At 42.2% G+C, this 22,130-nt stretch overlaps 1 protein-coding gene and 1 pseudogene across 1 annotated transcript in view; both read left to right on the top strand.

The window, feature by feature from the left end:
- FHIP2A (FHF complex subunit HOOK interacting protein 2A) overlaps positions 1-18,966 on the top strand; it is a 78,276-nt gene extending 59,310 nt beyond the window's left edge. Inside the window, exon 17 of the mRNA XM_004050134.5 lies at positions 18,624-18,966. Within this exon, the coding sequence (XP_004050182.2) occupies positions 18,624-18,648 (25 nt within the window). The 3' untranslated portion in view covers positions 18,649-18,966. The remainder of the gene's footprint in view (positions 1-18,623) is intronic.
- A 137-nt stretch (positions 18,967-19,103) lies between these two features.
- LOC101154010 (large ribosomal subunit protein eL15-like) lies at positions 19,104-20,514 on the top strand (annotated as a pseudogene).
- Positions 20,515-22,130: the final 1,616 nt, after the last annotated feature.

Raw genomic sequence — 22,130 nt, forward strand, 5'->3', positions numbered from 1 at the left:
ACTCCAGCCTGGGCAACAGAGTGAGACTCCATCTCAACACACACACACACACACACACACACACAGATTCCTGGGCCCCTTCCTAGGAATTCAATATGTGTTGCATGGGTGTAGATATCTGTATTTTAAGGAAGCACTCCGAGTGATTCTGATGCTGTAGGGCATGAGACAGGCATTTGGAAACCACCATACAAGGCTTCGCCTCAGAGATAAGACAAAAGCTTCCTTTGTTTCCACATTTCCCTATCAGTCCAACTTCCTTGTAGAAGCAGCAACAGGGACCTTCCCTCCTTACAAGGCCATCTCAATTATTATATGGAAATTCCATTTTACAGAGGCCAATGGTAACTTTCCAGTATAAACATAACAGAAAGCCTTGGAGACAGTGTCAAACAGCTGACCTGCTGGGCCTTTCTTATTCGCTGGATGAATCTGGGACTTCAAACAATCACTGTGCCTGAACTAACGAGGGGGCTGTAAACATGCCTGCAAGTTCTCCCAGCTCCCCTTTCAGGGCCTGAAAATTTATCTCTTCGCAGTGAGCGGAAATATTTTCCTTAGCTGGGTCCCCTGTTTTATGCCTTTGATTTACAGAAGCTTCTCAACAAATAAATACAAGTTGACTGTCAGGTCACAGCCTTTTGGAGAGCTTTCCAAAAGCCTTCAAGAGTAAGGGAGATAAACTGGAACAATATTTGGAAAGTAATCGCAGTTGTTTTATCACTTTCCTGGGGGCTGAGACTCTGATTGGGTCTTGGCCCCTCACCGGCACACTATGAGGCAGACAGGGCTTCATTAGCTGCTTTCTGCATATAGAGAGAGGAGACTCAGAGAAGTTAAGAGGGTTGCCCAAGATTCCCCAGCTGGCCAGTAGGAACCTTGTCCGGGACCTTCATTCCAGATTTCAAGGACCTGGGCTTGCTGTGTTGCCTAACAGCCATAAATATTTTAGAGAAGCCTGCTGGGATGTAAGGAACTTCAGAGATTTTAGCCCCCACCATTTAGCCACAGAGCCTGGGTTTATGGAGCCACTAATTCATTCTGACAGTGCCTGATCACCCGCAGAGCCTCAGCAGGGAGATCTACACATTTCAAGGATAGCTAGGTCAGGAGTTCTCCCCAATGCCCATTCTAGGCCATCTCAGAGCTCTGCTAGACTCGCTCTCCCTACCCTCAATTTCTCCTGGAAAAAGCAAACATGACCAGGTTTATTTGTAAGCCCAGGTGGTTCATCCATTTCCAAGACAGTCAAGACCTGGCCATTAAATCATACTTGTGTTTGTGTGTGCACGTGCGCACGTGTATGTGTGTCTGTGTGCGTGTCTGTATGTGTATGTGGGCTTTGTTTGTTTGTAATGACTTCGGTTTAAGAAGGCTGCTTTTGGATCTTCCTGTCTGGCCTGAGTGTGGGACACAAGCTAGGGCTTGCTGACCTGAATCAGCACTGTGTCGCTATGAGCATAAGTCTGCTTACCCACGGACAGAAGAGAAGTTCATGGGCTTTTTCGGGAGCAGCCTCAGCTGGGTGGTAACTGTTGCTCACCTCCCAGAAGCTGGGGAGCTTCAGCAGCCACCTAAGGCAGGCACCTCTCAGTGAAGAATGAGGCAGTCTGTCCCCAGACGTTTCCACTGTGTCTCTAGCTGCAGGAGTCTCTTGTGGCTGGAGAGCCCATGTGTGCTACGCTCTGTGCCTCTGTGATTTTCTCCTACCCTCATCACAGCCCACATGGTATACATCCCGATGCTCACCTATGGATGAGAAAACAGGCTCAGAGAGAGGAGAGAGGCACTAGAGAAATCCCTGCTAGTGCAGTGAGGACTACAAAGGACATTCCAAGAAGTGCTAGGCAGTGTTTGAAAGGCAGATTTGGTTTGGGGGGTCAGAAAATGCCTTGTGAGGCTGGGCAAGGTGGCTCGCACCTGTCATCGCAATGTGGGATATGATGAGGTTTCTCTTTAAGCATTATTCCCAACACCAACACTTTGGGAGGCCAAGGCAGGCAAATCACTTGAGGTCAGGAGTTTGAGACCAGCCTGGCCAACATGGTGAAACCCCGTCTCTACTAAAAATACAAAAAAATTAGCCAGGCATGGTGGTATGCACCTGTAGTCCAAGCTACTTGGGAGGCTGAGGCAGGAGAATTGCTTGAACCCAGAAGGCAGAGGTTGCAGTGAGCCAAGATCGTGCCACTGCACTCCATTCTGGGTGACAGAGCAAGACTCTGTCTCAAAAAAAAAAAAAAAAAAAGAAAAGAAGGAAAGAAAGAAAAGAAAACACCTCATGAGCAGCAGTTCCTTTTTCAGCTTGATCCAGAAGGATGACTAAGGGTTCATGAAGGTGCAAAGCAATGCCAGGCGGGAAAGAGCAGCCGGGAGATGGGCGGAGACTGGCGAAAGGCTTGTGACAGGGTAGGATGCTGGGCACTTAAAGAGCACCAGCATGATATGGGTAGAAGGAGAAATTACCAGGAAAGGAGGACAGAAGCCAGACTGGGGGAGGCCTTAGAGGTTAAAGATTTTGGATCATTTTGTGACATTACAGGGTTAGTTTTTCAGATGAAACATGGAATAGCAGGACCTTATATCACACTCTTCCTATGAGGAAATATTCCAAGTTTCACACACCTGCTTTCCAAGGGACTTTTGGATCACAGCAGCTGATTCAGGGGATGAAGAGTGGCTTTGGATGTCAGTTCTCCTCTTCTCATATCCACGTGTCTTCTCTTCCTATCCACATTGTAAATTCTTTGAGCTCAAAGACACTGTGCTTTGTAGAACATCCTCCCCTCACAACCCACTCCCCAACAGCCTTAATTATGTACTATTAAAGTAAACAATTTTTGATAAGAAGAATGGCATAAAAAAGATAAGGCATCTAATGGTTCTATACTGGATGAAAATAAATGCAATATTCTATCCAAGCTTAACATGATATACAAGAGATTTATTTTTTTGTTTGTTTGTTTGTTTTTCCGAGACAAAGTCTCACTCTGTCACCCAGGCTAGAGTGCAATGGCACTATCTCAGCTCACTGCAACCTCCGCCTCCCAGGTTCAAACAATTCTCTTGTCTCAGCCTCCCAAGTAGCTGGGACTACAGGCATGCGCCACCACCCCTGGCTAATTTTTTGTGTTTTTAGTAGAGACAGGGTTTCTCCATGTTGGTCAGGCTGGTCTCGAACTCCCGACCTCAGGTGATCCACCCGCCTTGGCCTCCCAAAGTGCAGAGATTACGGGTATGAGCCACCATGCCCGGCCGATATACAAGAGATTTTCTTAAACTGCAGGGTCAAAACATGCTTCCCTTAGAAAAGGTGTGACCAGATAGTAAAGAGACTGGTTTCCACCCTCCAAAAACAAAGATCCATCTGATTACAGTGACATCATGTATAGAGTAATACATCTATTTCACTATGTAATATGCCAAGAATGAATTTACGACCTGCCCTATCACTGAAATTGCGGTGGGGGTTCAATTGGGATACACTAGGTTGTAAGAATTAGAAACTCAACTTGAATTAGTTTAATAAAAAAGTGAATTTCTGGGAAGGATTCTGGTATAATGAGGAGAATGAGGGAGATGGGATGTGTATAAAGGCAGCCCCAACATGGTTAGAATGAGCCCTTCCCAGGAGAAAGATCTCTGAACAAAAAATCAATGTCAACTATTAGGCATCTGCTATTTAGACTTTGAGACTTGTTTCTATAACGTTATTAGAAGAACACAGTGTGGTAAAAATGAAAGTCACTTTTTGGGGTCAGACAAAACTGAGTTTAAACTGCTGATCTGCCACATACTAGTGCTAAGAACTTAGCAAATCACTTAAATTCTCTGAACCTCTTTCTTCTCAACTAGGAAAATTACCATTTAAGGATTTAATGAGAGCATGTATAAAAGAAAATAGCTCTGTGCCAGACACTCACTAAGAGCTTAATAAACGTTGCCCCCATCCTTCCCTTCATTTGTCAGGGAATGAAGATTAACTACCTGTATTAAGTGAGTCAATATGGCCGGGCGTGGTGGCTCACGCCTGTAATCCCAGCACTTTGGGAGGCTGAGGCAGGTGGATCACCTGAGGTCAGGAGTTCGAGACCAGCCTGACCAACATGGTAAAACCCAGTCTCTACTAAAAATACAAAAAATTAGCTAGGTGTGGTGGCATGTGCCTATTGTCCCAGGTACTCGGGAGGCTGAGGCAGGAGAATCGCTTGAACCCAGGAGGCGGAGGTTGCAGTGAGCTGAGATAGTGCCACTGCATTCCAGCCTGGGCAACAGAGTGAGACTCCATCAAAAAAAAAAAAAAAAAGCCAATATATGTAGAGTACTAGGACAGTATCTGATATTCAGGATAAGAATGCAATAAACGTTAGCTGCCATTATCATCATTTTGATAATATTTCCATTTCCCTATAAGAATACCCCTAAATGAATCCAATGGCTTCTCATACTGCCCACCTTCCTGGGGGAGAAAAACATTTTTAAAAGATGACCCGGCCTGGCGAGGTGGCTCATGCCTGTAATCCCAGCACTTTGGGATGTCAAGGCAGGTGGATCACCTGAGGTCAGGAGTTTGAGACCAGCCTGACCAACATGGTGAAATCCCGTCTCTACTAAAAATACAAAAATTAGCTGGGCGTGGTAGCAAGCATCTGTAATCCTAGCTACCCAGGAGGCTGAGGCAGGAGAATCGTTTGAAGCTGGGAGGCGGAGGTTACAGTGAGCAGGGATCGTGCCATTGCACTCCAGCCTGCACAACAAGAGTGAAACTCCATCTGAGAAAAAAAAAAAAAAAAAAGCAGATGACCCTTTTTCTCTATCCTGTTTTCATTTTAGGGCTGGGAATTGTTTTTGCTCTGCAGTACCCAAGAGGCTCTGGACACTTAGTCAATATTAATTAATGATGTTGTTGGTGGTGTGCCAGGTTTTTGACACTAAACATTTTTATGCCAACTTCGTTGAATTAAGGTAGAATTAAATAGCTGTACTGCAATCCTGTCTCAGCTGTAATCACCATTTGCTTTGCTCATATTTCCCATGCTATTCACCCCACCTAATCAGTCCAGTTTTATTGCATTTACGTAGATTGTATTGATGCATCTGCTGAAGCTCCTGCAGGAATAATCATCTCTCATTTTTCTCTTCTGTGGCTGTGGGTATTGGAAGACCCTGTCTCTCCCTCAGCTAGGACCTGAGTAGAACCTGTGGTGAAGAGAGTGTAGAGAAAGCAATAGGCTTTGCAACCATGGTGAGTTAGGAATGTCAGGGCTTTGTTTACCCTGAGAGTTTACCTAGGTTGAAGGCTGTCAAAGAAAACTTTCCTTTAACGTAAAAGGGTGACATGGACATGGTTCCCTTAAAGTGGCTTCTCAGATGGAAGATCACAACCTCTTGATGGCAGTGGCATGGAATAAAGCGTCTTAGTGTCTCCTCTAGTGCCTAAGTTAGTCCCTTGATCAAATAACAACTACAGTAACAGGAGGAGGAGGAATTAACACTTATGAAGAGCTAGGCATTATTCTAAGCACATCACATACTATAGATTATTTATGTTCAGAACAACTCTATGAGATGGTTACTATTATTATCCCCATTTTACAGATGAGGAAACTAAAACACCAAGAATTAAGTAACTCGCCAAAGGCCACCCAATTATTATGTGGTGGACGTGGCTCTTGAACAACAGGAGCACACTTTGGAGTCCATGATTGTGGATGTTGGGTAACTATTTATTTGGCTATTTTTTTTTAATTTTTTTTTTTATCTGTAGAGTGCCTTTTAAAGTTTTCTCTGAAAGAAAAAAAAACAGAAACAGTCTCTAGTGGGCCAAATATGGCCTTAGATGTTAACGCATGCTTTATTTTATTTAATTGTCAGATAATTCTGCAAAGTAGATGCTATTTTGCTATTTTTGTGTTTTGGTTTTTGGGTTTTTTTGAGACAGAGTCTCGCTTTGTCACCCAGGCTGGAGTGCAGTGGTGTGATATCGGCCCACTGCAACCTTCACCTCCCGTGTTCAAGCAATTCTCCTGCCTCAGCCTCCCAAGTAGTTGGGATTACAGGTGCCCGCCACCACACCTGGCTAATTTTTGTATTTTTAGTAGAGACGGGGTTTTGCCATGTTGACCAGGCTGGTCTTGAACTCCTGACCTCAGGTGATCTGCCCACCTCAGCCTCCCAAAGTACTGTGAGCCACTGCACCTGGCCTTTTTTTGTTTTGTTTTGTTGGTTTATTTTATCCTCCTGCCTCAGCCTCCCAAGTAGCTGGGATTACACTTGCAAGCCACTCTGCCTGGCTCTATTTTCTCTGTTTTTACAGAAGAAGGCTCAGGATCAGAGAAGTAAAGAAGTTTCATGAGATTACACACCTAGTAATGGGGAAAGGTGGGACTTGAAGCATCATGTCTGTCCAACTCAAAGGCCATGATTCCATGCATTTCCTACCACTGCCAGCTTTGCACCAGGGATGGAAAACATTGAGTCATTTTCTGCAAAGTTTTCACAACACTTTCCTTTGGGGTATATTCACCAGGCTAAGCAGATACTATTATCCAGGTACACATTGCTAAAATTACTGTACAGGGAGAGTACTGTCCAAAAGACCCAGAAACCTCTTTTCTAACAGTAGACAAGCAGCTCTATTCCAATATGGAGCACAATTTTAGCCATAAGTAACAATACCAATCATTACAACACCTTATATTTTTACATTATAATTTCATTAACAATAAGCTCCTTACATTTTTATGATACTATGTGCCTGACACTCTTCCAACCATTTCATGTATATTCAATCACTGAATTCTTACAAAAACCCTATGAGGGAGGCCTAGTTTTATTCCATTTTTAGATTGGGAAACTAACGCACAATTTGCCAAAGGTCACCCAGCTAGGAAGTGGTAGAAGCAGACCTGACCCTAGGCAGTGTGGCTGTGAAGTCTGTGCACTCAGCCACGGGCTATGTTGCCGTTCATTAGTTAATTATTTGGGAAATGTTAGTTCCGTTCCTCTCTCCATAGATTAGGCAATGGGGATTAATATGAGAATTAACGATGTGTACTGCATCACCTGATATGTGTACTGAATGATTTAAAGATTTCTTTATAGGGTGTTTACATATACAAGGCATTGTACCAGGCTGTGAGAATGCCGCACCTGCCTTCAAGGAGCTGAAATCAGCAAACCAGCAAATACAACACCATGTGATAAAGAATTAATATGGGAAATGGTGGCTATTCTCCTTTCACCGTCTATTCTCTGTATCTTTCTGTCAAACTCAAGGCTCCCAGAGAATGGCCTGGGCTTTCTTGCCCTCTGACTTCTGGTTAGGTGCAGCCTATGGACAGATATTGGAAGGAGAGGAAAGGAGAGGGGCATCAGAGTATTCATTCCCCAGCCCCATCTCGGCCTTCTTCATTCTAGCAGTGCCGATGATCTTCTCTGGCTATGACTTCTGCTGGACGACTCTGCTTCTATGGCCCCAGCTCCCACGAGGGTGTCAGTAACACCACTCTCTCCATTTGCTCCTTCAGGCTTAGGGGTATGAATGGCTTCTCAAGTTTTCTGGTTCCCAGATGCCTCAGCATTCCTTGTTGGTTTCTATAACTCTGAGTGTACCGTTTGCTTCCTGTGGGGCCCCTGACTGTTATAAAGGGTAAGCAGAGGAGATAATAAGAGGAGCATTCAGGAAGGATCCCTAATCTAGACTTGGAGGGAGACGGGAGGCTGCTCAAAAGAAGTGAAATCTGTAACTCCTAAAGGATGATCAGGAATTATCCAGTTTGGGGAAGTGGAGGTAGGAAGAATATGCTAAAAAGAGAGAATGACAAGTGGAAAGATACGAAAGCAAGAGCATAAATACTCCAAAGAACTACAAAGTGTCCGTAAGATACCGTTCAAGGTAGAGAGTGGTTAAGAAGCTTAAGTAAGCACCTCCAGATCATGAAGGTGGAACTTTTCTTTTTTTCTTTTTTCTTTTTCTCTTTTGAGACAGGGTCTTGCTCTGTCGCCCAGGCTGGAGTGCAATGGTGCGATCTTAGCTCACTGAAAACTCCGCCTCCCAGATTCAAGTGATTCTCAAGCCTCAGTCTCCCAAGTAGCTGGGATTACAATCACCCGCCACCATGCCCGGCTAATTTTTGTATTTTTAGTAGAGATGCGGTTTCACTATGTTGGCCAGGCTGATCTTGAACCCCTGAGCTCAAGTGATCTGCCCACCTCGGCTTCTCAATGTGCTGGGATTAAAGGTGTGAGCCACCGTGCCCTGCCAAAGGTGGAACTTTTGAGGTTTGTCCGAAGTTTGCTGATGAAGTTTTGCTCTATGACTTGTCATGTAATCTTCCCTTTGATTTCCTTATGAAGCATTCAGTGAAATCTATATTGCTTACCAAAAGTTCTGAAGTTGGGTTTCGGAGTAGCCAAGATGAAGTGCTGAGGCTGGTCTGAAGGAGCTCTCAGAGGTAATTTAGCAATAGGTTTGAGATTGCGCTGTCAGATTTTGAAGTTTATGAGGCCACCCGCATCATTGCTAATGTGTGCTGTGTGGGTGGAGAATGGATGAGGCCAAAAAAGTTTAGGACAAATAGTTTGAAGGTGGAGAATCAGCAAAGAAAAGGTTGAGAGGAGAAGGCAGCTAGAACTCAAACGTTATAAAAGAAGGCTTGTTCTCTGCCTCTGCATAATCCTTAGTAAAATACGCCTGGGTTACAGCAAATGCTATTTAAAAAATAACACTGAGTTCTGACTAGGAGACGTGAGACAGGCACTCTCTCTCCCTGCTCCTTCATTCTTGCCTTTTTTTGTGGTTCTAGATATTAAGCACCACCCTTGTTGGCACCTGTGTTGCCCCTACAGATGCCTTGCTCTATCAGTTGTCTCCATAGCCCCTTGTGGGTCAACACCCCCTTCCACACTGCTAGTCGTTACACTCATTAGGGCCTCCTGGCTTCTGGTGGTTAAGCCACCTTACCTCTATTACTTCAGGGCTCCATCATCCCTATCCACATTAACAAGCCCAACTCAGACCATCTTCTCAACGGCTGACCCTGACCTGCAGTGGAGCACCACCACTGAATGGATTAGCAGTGCTGATGCCCCCTCACCAGCACATTCCAGTGCCCTGGCTGAAGGGCGTGTCCTTTGGGCCCTCCAAGGGTTGCTCCTCTGGTGGATCTTCTAGCCTGACATAAATAGCCATCCAAGCATCCTACTCGCCTTAGCCTCTGTCCCTTAGCGTTCCTCCCTCAAGCATCTTCAGGGCAACTCGGGCATGTCCCTTTGCCTCAGTGTTGGCCATTGCTTTGCCAGGTTTCCCGGAGCCAACCCCACAGTGACCTTGCCCCATCCCTGGAGGCTGTCTGTACTTTATCTCAGTCTCTTGATTGTCTATATATTTTCTTTTCTTTTCTTTTCTTTTTGAGACACAGTTTCACTCTGTTGCCCAGGCTGGCGTGCAGTGGCGTGATCTCAGCTCACTGCAACCTCTGCCTCCCAGGTTCAAGAAATTCTTGTGCCTCAGCCTCCCAAATAGCTGGGATTACAGGCGCCCACCACAACGCCTGGCTAATTTTTGTATTTTTAGTAGAGACGAGGTTTTGCTATGTTGGCCAGGCTGGTCTTGAACTCCTGACCTCAAGTGATCCACCCACCTTGGCCTCCCAAAGTGCTGGGACTACAGGCATGAGGCACCACGCCCAGCCTAACCACCTGTATTTTTGAAATTACTTGTGGAGCTTGATACGGGGTAATACCTTTGATTGTGTGAGTCTAACTTGAGAACCCAATGATTTATGATTATATATATGTGTGTGTGTGTGTATACACACACATATATTTGCATATATTATATATAAAATATATACTATATATGACATATATTATATGTATGTCAGGAAAATATGAACACTGACTAGATATTTAATAATATTAAATAATTATTGTAGAGGTTTTTGGTGTGATAATAATCTTGCTGTTAGGTTTTTAAAATATATGCATATACAGGCTGGACATGGTGGTTCACGCCTGTAATCCCAGCACTTTGGGGAGCCAAGATGGGAGGACTGCTTGAGGCCAGTTGGAGACCAGCCTGGCCAACATAGTGAGACCCCGTCTCTACAAAAAAATTTTTTTAACTAGCTGGGCATGGTGGTGCCACTTGAAGGCCCCAGCTACTGGGGAGGCTGAGGTGGGAAGATTGCTTGAGTCCAGGAGTTCAAGGCTGTAGTGAGCTATGATCACATTACTGCACTCTAGCATGGGCAACAAAGTGAGACCCTGTCTAAACAACCATAACAACAACAACAACAAATATATATATATATATATATATATATATATATGCATATAGAAGTGTTTACTGATAAGACTATTTGATGTCTGAGACTTGCTTCAAAATAATTCAGTGTGAGAGAAAGAATGGGGGGCATAGAGACATAAGATGGGCCATGATAATTATTGAAACTGGGTAATGTGTCCTTGGAGGTTTATTATAGTATCTTCCATAGTATTATATACAGTATATAAAACCTTTAAAAGTTTGAAATTTTCCATAATACAGAGATTTTTAAAACACTAAATCAAATTTAAAGCAAATAAGATACCTGAAATGCCACAAGGGTGAATATATATATATATATGTGTGTGTGTGTGTGTGTGTGTGTGCGCGCGCACGCGTATGTATGTGTGTGTGTATATATGTGTGTGTGTGTGCGCATATGTGTGTGTGTGTATATATGTGTGTGTGTGTGTGTGTGTGTATATATATACATTTTTTTTTTTTGAGGTGGAGCCTTGATCTGTCGCCCAGGTTGGAGTGCAGTGGCGTGATCTCAGCTCACTGTAACCTCCGTCTCCCGGGTTCAAGCGATTCTCCTGCCTCAGCCTCCCGAGTAGCTGGGATCACAGGCATGCACCACCATGCCTGGCCAATTTTGTATATTTAGTAGAGATGCGGTTTCTCCATGTTGTTCAGGCTGGTCTCAAACTCCTGACCTCAGGTGATCCGCCCACCTCAGCCTTCCAAAGTGGTAGAATTACAGGCATGAGCCACCATACCCAGCCAAGGGTGAATACATTTATATGGAGTATTCTAACAACCATATATGAAAATATGAACTTGACTACAGAAAAATAACATAGTTCATAAATAAGACATTGGTAGAAGGAGAAACAATATTAACAACAAAACTGGAAAGCAGTTTTCAACCCTCCACTCAGTAAAATACAAATTAATATAGAAATATTATATTAACTCTTTCTATAAAATAGGCAAAGAACAGAAAAAATATTGAGGCAAAGTATTTCATAGGGTGAAGAAAATTCAACAGTTTAAATTTTTATCTTTCTGCAAACCATTTTTCCAACATACTTATCAAAAAATCTTAAAACTCTGCCCTACTACTTGACCCAAAGTCCAGCTTCTGTGAAATTATTCTTAGACAATAAACATAGATATGTGTGAACATTTAGGTATATGTATGTGCAATAAGTCATTGTCTAATAATAATGAAGACCGGGTGCGGTGGCTCACGCCTGTAATCCCAGTGTTCAAGGTGGGCGGATCACCTGAGGTCAGGAGTTGGAGAGCAGCCTGGCCAACATGGTGATACCCCATCTCTACTAAAACCACAAAAATTAGCTGGGCGAGGTGGCGGGCACCTGTAGTACCAGCTACTTGGGAGGCTGAGGCAGGAGAATTGCCTGAACCCGGGAGGAGGAGGTTGCAGTGAGCAGAGACGGTGCCACTGCACTCCAGCCTGGGTGACAGAGCGAGATTCTGTCTCAAAATAATAATAATAATAATGACAAAAATTTAAAATAATATAAGAATACTAATTAGGATTGAACAAAATAAGGATGAAGGGTGACCTGCATATCCAACAACAGAAAATCGTTAAAGGAATTGTGGTATTATATACAGATAGAAACACACATTTTATCCAGACATTACATGAGACTATGTAATGACAAGAAAAGATATCCAGGAAAATTAGATAAAGAAAGCAAACTGGAAAGGAGGACTACCAGAAGTTTTCATTTGTGTTTCTTTTATAGCTCTATAGAGGAACAACAACAAAAATGGAATAGAAGAATAAGCTCTAAACATTAAACAGGGATAATATGGTGTGGAGAGGGGCAGCTTATGGATGTTTTAATTTTCTCCTTTTTATATATCTATATTTCCTAAATGTTCTGTAACAGACTTGTATTACTTTAATGACATTAAACAAAATCATCTGTTGATTCACCAATCCACTTCGAGGGATCTTTCCTAACAAAAAAACCAGGAATATGATCAAAGATTATTAGCATAGTCTCTGGAGCATTATTTATAATAGGGGAAATATTGTGAGTAATCCAATTATCCCATAATAAGAGAATGATTAGATAAACTATTGTATTAAGAATTTTTTAAAATCCCATATTTCTGGGAAAAGGTTGATTGTTCTATAACCATGGTAACAAGTACCATTATAACCAGGTTTTAAACTCTATCAATCAATGCAACTTGCTTCAGTGAACATGCTTTGACAAATCAACCAATCAGTGATAGTCTCTTACATATGCAAGTCAGCCAATCAGGAATAGAGTTAGTCTAATAGATGAGCTTCTGAATGCCAACCAATCAGCAACAGTCTCACTGGAGTAACCACATTTCTAGAGTTGACGTCAATCTACTTATATCCCTGAAAATCTTCCAGTCCCTGAACTGTATGCTTCCCCAAAATCCAGTATAAAATCACTATTCTGCTAAGCCAGATTCTACCTGACCAGCATGGCTCTTCCTTACCATAATAAGCAATAAATTCAGCTTTGTGTTATGTGGTATTCTGTGTGTGTGTGTGTCCATCCCTGTATGTGTGTGGAGTGTGTGTGTGTCTATGTATATACACACTGAGGGAGCATACATACACATATATACGAACATAGAATTTCATACATTCATTGAAAATTTTGTTTTCAAAGACCACATAATGACAAGAAAAATATATTCAAAATATATTATGTGCAAAAGCATTGAATACAAAACTGTGTGTTGTACAGTCCTAATGAGAGAGAGAGACAGGAGAAAATACACCAAAATTTTAAAAAATATATCTGGGTTGTGAGACTATGGGTGATTTTCATCTTATTTTTTCCTTATATTTTCAAAAACCTCCATAGTGACCATTTATCACTTTTATAATGAGGGGGAAGACTTTCTTTAAAAGTCTTGGTTTAGCTTTATAGCCCTAAACCAGTTAATTTTAAATGTCATCTGAAAAGTTTAGAACCTCCTTATGAGTTCTTCTTTTATGATTCTTTCATTGATAACAGGCTATGACATTAAGCCAAAGGCCTCCATTCCAAATATTTATTGTGTGCTTGTGTGCCAGACACCAAATAAGGCACACAGACAGCTGCTAAGATGATGTAGGATGAAGCTGGGCATGGTGGCTCACTCCTGTAATCCCAGCACTTTGGGAGGCTGAGGCAGGTGGATTGCTTGAGCCCAGGAGTTCAAGACCAGCCTGGGCAACATGGCAAAACCCCATCTCTACAAAAAAAAAAATTAGCCAGGCATGGTGGCACATGCCTTGTAGTTCCAGCTACTTGGGAGGCTGAGGTGGGAGAATCACCTGAGTCCGGGGAGGTCAAGGCTGCAGTGAGCTGTGATTGTGCCACTGCACTGCAGCCTGGGTGACAGAGTGAGACCCTGTCTCAAATCATCCCTCAGATGATGATGTTTAATGATGTAACACCTTCCTGAAAACTATATGGAAAAGGACATTTTCATTAATTGGACTGAGCATAGGAGACTGTGTTTTCCTATCAAATATGTTCAACGCTTATTATTAGTGGGGACTGTCAATGCAGCAAGTAAAGGCAAGAAAGGCAGTCTAGGTGTTTGTGAGGCAGGACTATGAGTAATGGTCTATAAAATACAACAAAAAAACTGGGAACGACCTAGAGTGTGTAGTAGAAAGTGAAAAACAAATGTTAATTTCTTCTACTATCTTCTTCTTTATTTTGGAGGAGAGAGCTTTGGCTTCTTCTTTTCTTAATAAAAATAGTGTCAAGGTCCTAATTGCATTTAATTAAGCCATATTTCTAGCACTGAGAATGCAGAAGGATACACTGTAGCCTGCTGTTCTCCATTTCCTAACGCATGCAAGCAGCTCTAAATGAGTAAGAAATGATGATTGAATATTGTGAACAGGCACAATAGTTAATCTCATGTGAATAGACAGTAGGAGTGGAATGTGTTTGTCTTGGGTTTGTTAGAAAGATTTTCATGATCAAACACTGAAAGAGGATTTTCCCCATTTTCTTCCTGCTGACAATGCATCACTGATAGTTTGACTTAATGAGGTTCTTAGATTTAATAAAATAGAAAAAAGGCAGTGAGCCATTTCCCAAAATGACTTGAAAGAAATATTTGGCAGAAATAATTGAGATTCAGAGATTACTGGTCCATAGAACCCTACCAATTCCTACCACCCTGGACTATCCCCGCTTGCTCTACATTTTCTGCTGGTTTTAGAAATCACCCCATCGCTGCCTGGGTGGCAGTAACTTCCCTTAATAGGGCCATTTATCATAAACTATGCGATGCTAAGGAATTAATCAAAATTTTCCATGGGTAAGCAGTAACTTGAGAGTCTGTACAGTCCTTAATAACGATACCTTAGCTTTGTATAATCTGCTGGAGTTTACATAGTGCCTTCATGGACGTTTAACCATTCAGATCTCATTCTAATCCTGTCAAGAGGGGACCAGTATCCTGACTTTACAGTTGAAAAAAATTGAGGCTCCGGAATCCTTAAATGAGTTGCCTAAGGTTTTGCAGTGAGTAAATACATGGTAGCATTCAGACCTAGGTCTTATATCCATGTCTGGTGCTTGATCCAATCTAGCTGAACAACTATCCCTAAACGAGCAAAAAAGATTCTGATTTGAGGTCTGAGGACCAGGGATGAAGTCCTGGCCCTTGCCTCTCGGTAGCACATGATGTAAGGCATATCAATTAGCCTCTCTGAATCATAGTTTTCTTATTTGAAAAACAGAGACAACTGTGCTGCTATCAATTTATTCTCATCACTCAGCCCCAAATCCACCCTTTATTGCCTGCTTTGTGAAACTGCGGCTTCCTGAGAGATGCAACTGCCACCTGGCCATTTGGGGTGACTTGTGCCACTGAGCCAACCAGCAGAAAAAGGTGTTACTCCATGGGCTAGAATGATTGATCCTAGTTACCAAGGGGGAAATTGAGCTGCTACTACACAATGGGGAAGAGGAACCATGTCTGGAACACAGAGGATTATCTAGAGACCCTCTTAGTACTTCTATGCACAATAGTAAAAGGTAATAGAAAATATAGAAACAAGCAAACAAAAAAAAAAAGCAACATGACTGAGGACTTAGACCCTTTGGGAATGAAGGTTTGGGTCATTTCACCTGGTAAAGAACCTTGACCATCTGAGGTTCTGCCTCAGGGTAAAATGAATATAGGATGGATTCTGGGAGGAGGAAATCATAGATTATTCCATGGCATCTTACAGAAATCAGGACTGTGGTCATGTGAAAGGACAATATCTTAGGCCCCCAAAATCACTAAGGAAAACTCAAGCTGGAAACTGCTTAGGGCGCACCGGCCTCCCATTTTATTCAAAGTCATTCCTCTGCTCACTGAGATAGATGCATATCTGATTGCCTCCTTTGGAAAGGCTCATCAGAAACTCAAAAGAATGCAACCGTTTGTGTTTCACCTATCTGTAGCCTGGAAGCCCCTCCCCGCTACCTGCCTTTGCTTCAGGTTGTCCCACCTTTCCAGACCGAACCAATGTACTTCTTACACATATTGATTGATGTCTCCTGTCTCCCTAAAATGTATAAAACCAAGCTGTGCCCTGACCACCTAGGGCACAGGTCGTCAGGACTTCCTGAGGCTGTGTCCTCAACCTTGGCAAAATAAACTCTCTAAATTAACTGAGACCTGTCCCAGATTTTCTGGGTTCACAGTAGCTTTGCAGATTTTCTCCTTACTTGTTATATGTGTATGTAAAAAGTAAAGTAAAGGTTCCTCTTCAAAGAGACTCTCCTCCCTGACTAATTAGGAATATAGTAACTTCTCTTAGAAGCAAAATTTATTTAAAGACCTGTGCTAACATTCTTAAATATCTGCTAGCCGTAATAAAAAAAATGAATGTACTTTATGTTCTTAGCTCCCACAATTTAGCCTCAATATTTGCCCTGGCATGCTTATACTGGTCCAAGCAAGCATTAGGTCATAGCCTGTTCCTCTTCCATATTTGGCGGTGCTTTTACCTTTCTCAGCATTCCCCAAGTTACTTCCTCCTTCCTTTGTTCTTCTCTGCCTTTGCCTCTTTTAGAAAGTTCTAAGTTGCTAGCCAATTGGGACAAATAGAGAATGTGAGGTCTCTTTCCAGCCAATGGTAACCGGACATAGCAGTAGGGTGGATGTGTCAGGTTATAAATGACCCTTTATTCGGTGTACTTTCGTGGCAAAACTGCTGGCAAGTGTACCCTTTCTGCAGAAAGTCAAAATGGCCTTGCTGAGGAAATTAAATGTATGTTCAAATGCTATTTCTTTACGGCACTGGGGCACAAGCATTTTATTACTAAATAAGCATTTCAAACAGTATATATTCATTTGTATATTATAAAAATATTCTTTTCTCTCCTTCCCACTGTTATTTTATATCTAAATTGTTGGAGGTTAACTTTATAATTTAGTGTTCAGGCAACAAAATATTCACTGGGGCCCAGCGCATTGGCACACCCTGTAATCCCATCACTTTGGAAGGCCAAGATGGGCAGATTGCTTGAGCCCCTGAGTTTGAGACTAGCCTGGGCAACATGGCAAAACCCTGTTTCAACAAAAAGTACAAAAATTAGCCAGGCTTGGTGGTGCACACCATAGTCCCAGCTACTCAGGAGGCTGAGGTGGGAGGATTGATTGAGCCTGGGAGGTCAAAGCTGCAGTGAGCCATGATTGCGCCACTGCACTCCAGCCTGGATGACAAGACTCTATCTCAAAAACAAACAAAAATTCATTGGGACTGTGACTGAACTTGAGAATTATTACTATTGGGATTGTGTGTTTCCTTATTTTGAGGAAATGGTGAACACGTGTTCATTTTTACAAAGGGAAGCTGTATTATGTTAGGTGAAAACATAGAGGTGTTTTGTTTTCATGAAGGAGTTCAAATGTTTGTAAAAGGGTGCATATGGAAGCGAAGAAGCCAAAGAGATGGACAGTGCCCCTTTTCAACTGATCGCTTTTCAGTTCTCTTTGTTGTTCTGCTTTGTGATACTGTGGAGCTGGACCCTATACATGTTGACCTCTGTCAGCCAGCACTGTGTACAGCTTTGTCAATAGAGAGTGCCATAGGGACTCTGCAGGTGAAAGAGGCTTCTTTTTCCAGTTCCAGTGTTATTCTTTCCCACTTGCTCCTATGGCACATAGGATGCATGGCATGCATATAGAATGGCCAGGGACATTCATACTCTTGCAAGTTTGGCTGGCACACTGGTGAGAGACTCATGGTTCCCTGCTCACCAGCCTCAGCCCACCAGCTGATAACCAGCTCTGGCCTGGGACAACTCAACAAACTTCTCCTCTATCTACTGGGCAACAGGCAAACTCCTACCTGCCATAAGGTGTGAGACTTGGCCTACCTTCCAAGTTTGTTCTTTTCTTGGTCACTCTCCCCGACTCTTAGGTTATTCTTCAGAGTTCTCTTTTATCTCCTCCCAGTCCCAGTTGCTAGTTCCTTATTACCAGTTGATAACTCTTTATATTACATTTTTTCTCTTTAAATTTCTGATTGGCATTTCTCTCTCCTGATTGCAGCCTGACTGATACAAAAATGATATTGATTTTGAGTATTTCACAGGGTTCTTATGATGCTTAAATAAGCTAATGCACAGAGAAGCACTTAGAAATTTTTTAAGAATTTGGTAAATCATTGTATAAATGGTCTCAATGTATCATCCTTCTTTTATTCGTGCTACTTTATAGTGTGAATCACTGACCCTAGGATTGGTCATAACATTTGTTTTGGCCAATGGGACATCTACACACATGATATAAGTAGAAGTTTGGTAAGCATTTGTATATTGACATGTGCCCCTGAACACTGCCCTGACATTGCCATGTGAAGAGGAATAGTCTAGCCTCCTAGAGGATGGACAACCACATGCTGAGCAAAGCCCAGCCCTAACCTGGTAGACCAGTGGAGTGCAGCTTCACGGGTAAGCCTAAGCAAGGCCAACAGAAGACTCACTCATTTAGCCTACAGAATCACAGAAAGAAAACATCATTGTTATTTTAAGACCCTACATTTAGGGGTGATTTGTTGCATAGCAGTACATTACGGATGCAAATATAACTGAAACACTAACTGAAAAGATATATAAGTTAAAATATTGGTAAAAACTTTTTCTGTGGTAAGTGACTGAAATCTAACTTAAGCTAGTGTAAGCACAAAATAATACGTATTGGTTTACATAGTTGAAAGTCTAGGAGCTGGTTAAGCACACAGTTAGATCCGTATGCTCAGGCTACATCCTCAGGGGTCAGCCGTCTTACCTTCATTTCCTGATCTTGTTTCTTTTATCCTCAGGCAGGCGTTGCCTTCATGGTGGTAAGAGGGATTCCAGAGTCTCTTATGTCCTCAAAGCTTCAAGCTCAGCCAAAAGAATCTCTACGGTTTCCACAAAAAATCTTGGGCCTTGGATCAACTGCCCACCCTTGAACCAATCCCGGTGGCCCCAGGCTGATTGGCAGACCTGAATCACCTATCCCATGCCCAGAACTTTGGCTTGACCAGGCTCTTCCAAAACAAGGGAATCCAGAGTGTTTCCCCAAAGAAAATCAGGGGGCTATTACTGGGAAAAAGAATTCCACCACAAGTATCAAAAATGCTGTTATCAATAAAATGTCACCTGATACTTTGGTTCATTAAAGATATATTACTTTGGTTTTTCTTGGTTGGGAATCATTTGGATACCAAGAATATAAATACTCTTGACTTAAGAAATGAGAAAGTTTATCAGAAGCATGCAGGATACTCCTGAATCCACAGGCAATGTGGCTAGGTGTCATGAAGAATTATATCCAAGAACTAGAAAGTCATAAGAGAGTCTTTTCTTTTTTTTCTCTCTCTCCCCCTCCACAATTACATGGTCTTTTATCTCTGCTTTTCATTGATATTAATTTTTAACTCTCTAATTTCTGTGGGGAACCCATTCTGCGAGGTTTGGTTAAAGCTGACCCAACTTCCTGCCACAGGGGCAGGCTCATCTCCCAGACCAGCCAATCAGAGTATGTTATCTCTCAGACCAGCCAATCAGGGTATATCATCTCCCTGGCCACAGTGATGAATCTAGCTTGATCATGTGATCCAAGCTAGGTCAATTGGAGTCCTCCTGGGACCTTTCTGCCATAGTGATCCTGAGTCCGTTTTCCTCAGGGGTTTCTAAGTTAATTCTATGTGTATTGAATTTCATGGCCATCATGCTTGGCATATGGAAGAGAGCTTGTTTGCAAGGAGAGAGAAGAAAAACAACCTAATGATAGAATTTGAGATCTCAGATCCAACCATGACGTGAAGCCTTAGGTCTTTTAATTGCTTGAGCCCTGGGGTGGTGCTTCAACTTGGCCTAACTTCTCAGAGTCGGCCTAACTTTGCTCAGTTGCTCTAAGGTTGTACTATTTCTCTTGGGAACAAAAATTCCCAAAGGAAAGAGAATTTATGAGCAGTAACTGTGGAGGAGTTAATTTTTAAAAAAATGTCCTCAAAAAAAAAGTGTAAAAATATTTCTTTAGTGGAGAAAGTCTCTTTCCTTTCCACCTGGCGGCAGCCATCCATTAAACCAAGGTGGATGCATACAAGCACATCCAGGAGCTATGCAGGAAGAAGCAGTGTGATGTCATGCACTTTCTTTTAAGGGTCCACTGCTGGCAGTACTGCCAGCTCTCTGCTGTCCACAGGGCTCGCCGCCCCACCAGGCTCCACCGCAGCAGGTCTCATAAAGCTGGCTGACTGGGCTACAAGGCCAAGCAAGGTTATGTGATATGTAGGATTCGTGTGCGGCGTGGTGGCCAAAAACGCCCAGTTCCAAGGGTGCAACTTAGAGCAAGCCTGTCCGTCACGGTGTTAACCAGCTAAAGTTTGCCCGAAACCTTCAGTCTGTTGCAGAGGAGCGAGCCAGATGCCACTGTGGGGCTCTAAGAGTCCTGAATTCTTACTGGGTTGGTGAAGATTCCACATACAAATTTTCTGAGGTTATCCTCATTGATCCATTCCATAAAGCCATCAGAAGAAATCCTGACACCCAGTGGATCACCAAACCAGTCCACAAGCACAGGGAGATGTGTGGGCTGACATCTGCAGGCCAAAAGAGCCGCGGTCTTGGAAAGGGCCATAAGTTCCACCACACTGTTGGTGGTTCTCGCCGTGCAGCGTGGAGAAGACACAATACTCTCCAGCTCCACCGTTACTGCTGATATAAGTAAAGTTTGTAAAATTCCTTCCTAATACACAATTTAGGACAGTCCAAAAAAAAATTTCTTTAAAGAGGCCCTACTCTTTAAAAAGAACTCCAGTGGAAAGTTCCTCTTACATTCCAGTTGTATTAGTTTCCTATTGCTGCTATAATCAAAATGCAACAAAGTTAGTGACTTGAAACAGCACAACTTTGTTCTCATACAGAGGTCAGAAGTTACCAGTGGGTTGGCAGAACTGTGTTCCTGCTGGAGAATTGGATTCCTTGCTTTTTCCAGCTACCAAAAGCTGTCCCCATGCCTTGGTTCAGGGCCCCCTTCCAGAAGTGGCATCACCCCAACCCCTGCTCTCATCACCACATCTTCTTTTCTGATATTGAGCTTCCTTCTTACCTCATATAAGGACCCATTTGACTACATTGGGCCCACCCAGGATAATCTCCCCATTGCAAACCCCTTAATTTAGCCACATCTGCAAAGAGCCTTCGCCATGTAAGATAACAAATTCACGTGTTTCAGGGATTAGGATGTGGACATCTTGGAGGAGGGCATTATTTAGCCTACCCCACTGGTGGACTTATTTATTTATTTATTTATTTATTTAAAAAATCTGTGTTACCCCCAAAATGTTGTAATAAGAATAATGAGAAATTTGAAGTCACCCGTTTAGAGGAAATGTTTGTCTTCTAAGTCAAAGTGTATAACTCAAATAATCTGTCATTCTGCTTTATTCTGGGTGAGGAAAGACACTGGGATTTCAAGCACATTTAATTCCTTTGTAAAGATGATACTGCTCCTACTTTTCTTAAAATATACTCATTTTAATTTGTATTTGTGCAGAAAAGTAAAATGCAGACAGGGACAAGAAAAGATAGAAATACTTGAGAAAAATGTAGAATGCAAAGGGCAAAAATTCGCAAGCAACTTCTTAGCACTGCTTCAGAAAGGGAGGGGGAGAAAAAGAGAAACAGCAAAGACATACCACAAATATTTGCCATTCTCATAAAATGGAACTTGAGTGGAAAGTATAACCTCTGACTTGGTGGATGGAGAGGGCCAGAGAAAGCTTCTTTTTTCTTTTATCTGACCACATTTCAAAACAATACCAGGCAATAATTGTCTCTTAGAGTAAACGGCAAAGGGAATTGATTTTTAAATTACTTTTAAATCATAAAATCCCACAATTGTAACTGCATTTTGGGTAGTCATCCGGCAGTATACCAGGAACTTTATTGGAGAAAAAAATCCAGGAAGACATTGAGAAGCACTAACAAAGCATGTCTCTGTTGAATTGATGTTAACTCTTCTCCTTAGTAATTGAGTTTTCATCCTAGGAAAATATTATTTATGAGAGGTGAACATTTTTTTTTAAAAGGCTGCCCTGAAAGAATAGCAGAAACTATGACATTTTTTAATTTTATAAAACCATATAAAGAGATGCCTGACAACTTTGATGACTGGAAGCTTTAAAACCAAATTAGATCTATAAGCAGGTTTTTCTCAAAAAGAAAAGGCTTGAATTCAATATACATTTTCTACATTTATGTCAATGTTCTTTCTTTTTTTTGTTTTCTTTTTAAATTTATTTTTATTTTATTTTTTGTTTTTTCTTTGTAATGTTCTT

This window comes from Gorilla gorilla, chromosome 8 (genome assembly GCF_029281585.2).
Source record: "Gorilla gorilla gorilla isolate KB3781 chromosome 8, NHGRI_mGorGor1-v2.1_pri, whole genome shotgun sequence".
Taxonomy (NCBI): domain Eukaryota; kingdom Metazoa; phylum Chordata; class Mammalia; order Primates; family Hominidae; genus Gorilla; species Gorilla gorilla.